Source organism: Penaeus monodon, chromosome 27 (genome assembly GCF_015228065.2).
Source record: "Penaeus monodon isolate SGIC_2016 chromosome 27, NSTDA_Pmon_1, whole genome shotgun sequence".
In the NCBI taxonomy this organism is placed as follows: Eukaryota; Metazoa; Arthropoda; class Malacostraca; order Decapoda; family Penaeidae; genus Penaeus; species Penaeus monodon.
Genome location: NC_051412.1, coordinates 25,465,505 through 25,465,932, shown reverse-complemented (window position 1 = coordinate 25,465,932; position 428 = coordinate 25,465,505). Strand labels below are relative to the sequence as shown.

Sequence of the window (428 nt, the reverse complement as noted above, 5' to 3'; positions counted from 1 at the left end):
TTCGTTACTCTGAGCGTTGGTAAATATGTCATTTTAGTCGATCGCTCAAACTCGGTTAGTATCCCAGTAAAATGATACCTCCATATCCACCGCCCCTGTAGACACTAACCGGACAGACAAACACAATGAAAAATAAATAAATCATACTTCTATACACACACGTCTCAAAAACGAGGCTCACTGACCAACTCCCTGCCTCGATACAACCCGAAGCCTCAAACTCTCTTCGACAATCGCAGGTGTTATTGACTGGTGGAATAAGACTCGCGAGACTCAGTTCTTCGACTACCCCTGCAACCGCGTCGAGGGTTCCGCAGGCGAGATGTGGCCGCCCAACCTGCAGAAGGACTTCGTGCAGTTCTATAGCCCGGATCTGTGCATGTAAGTTGCTTGCTGTGCAGGCGGGGGGGGCTATGGTATGCAAGGTA

At 49.3% G+C, this 428-nt stretch overlaps 1 protein-coding gene across 1 annotated transcript in view; it reads left to right on the top strand.

Moving 5' to 3' along the window:
* LOC119590466 (protein croquemort-like) overlaps positions 1 to 428 on the top strand; it is a 47,895-nt gene that overhangs the window by 40,152 nt on the left and 7,315 nt on the right. The window contains exon 9 of the mRNA XM_037939124.1: positions 240 to 381. Within this exon, the coding sequence (XP_037795052.1) occupies positions 240 to 381 (142 nt within the window). The remainder of the gene's footprint in view (positions 1 to 239; positions 382 to 428) is intronic.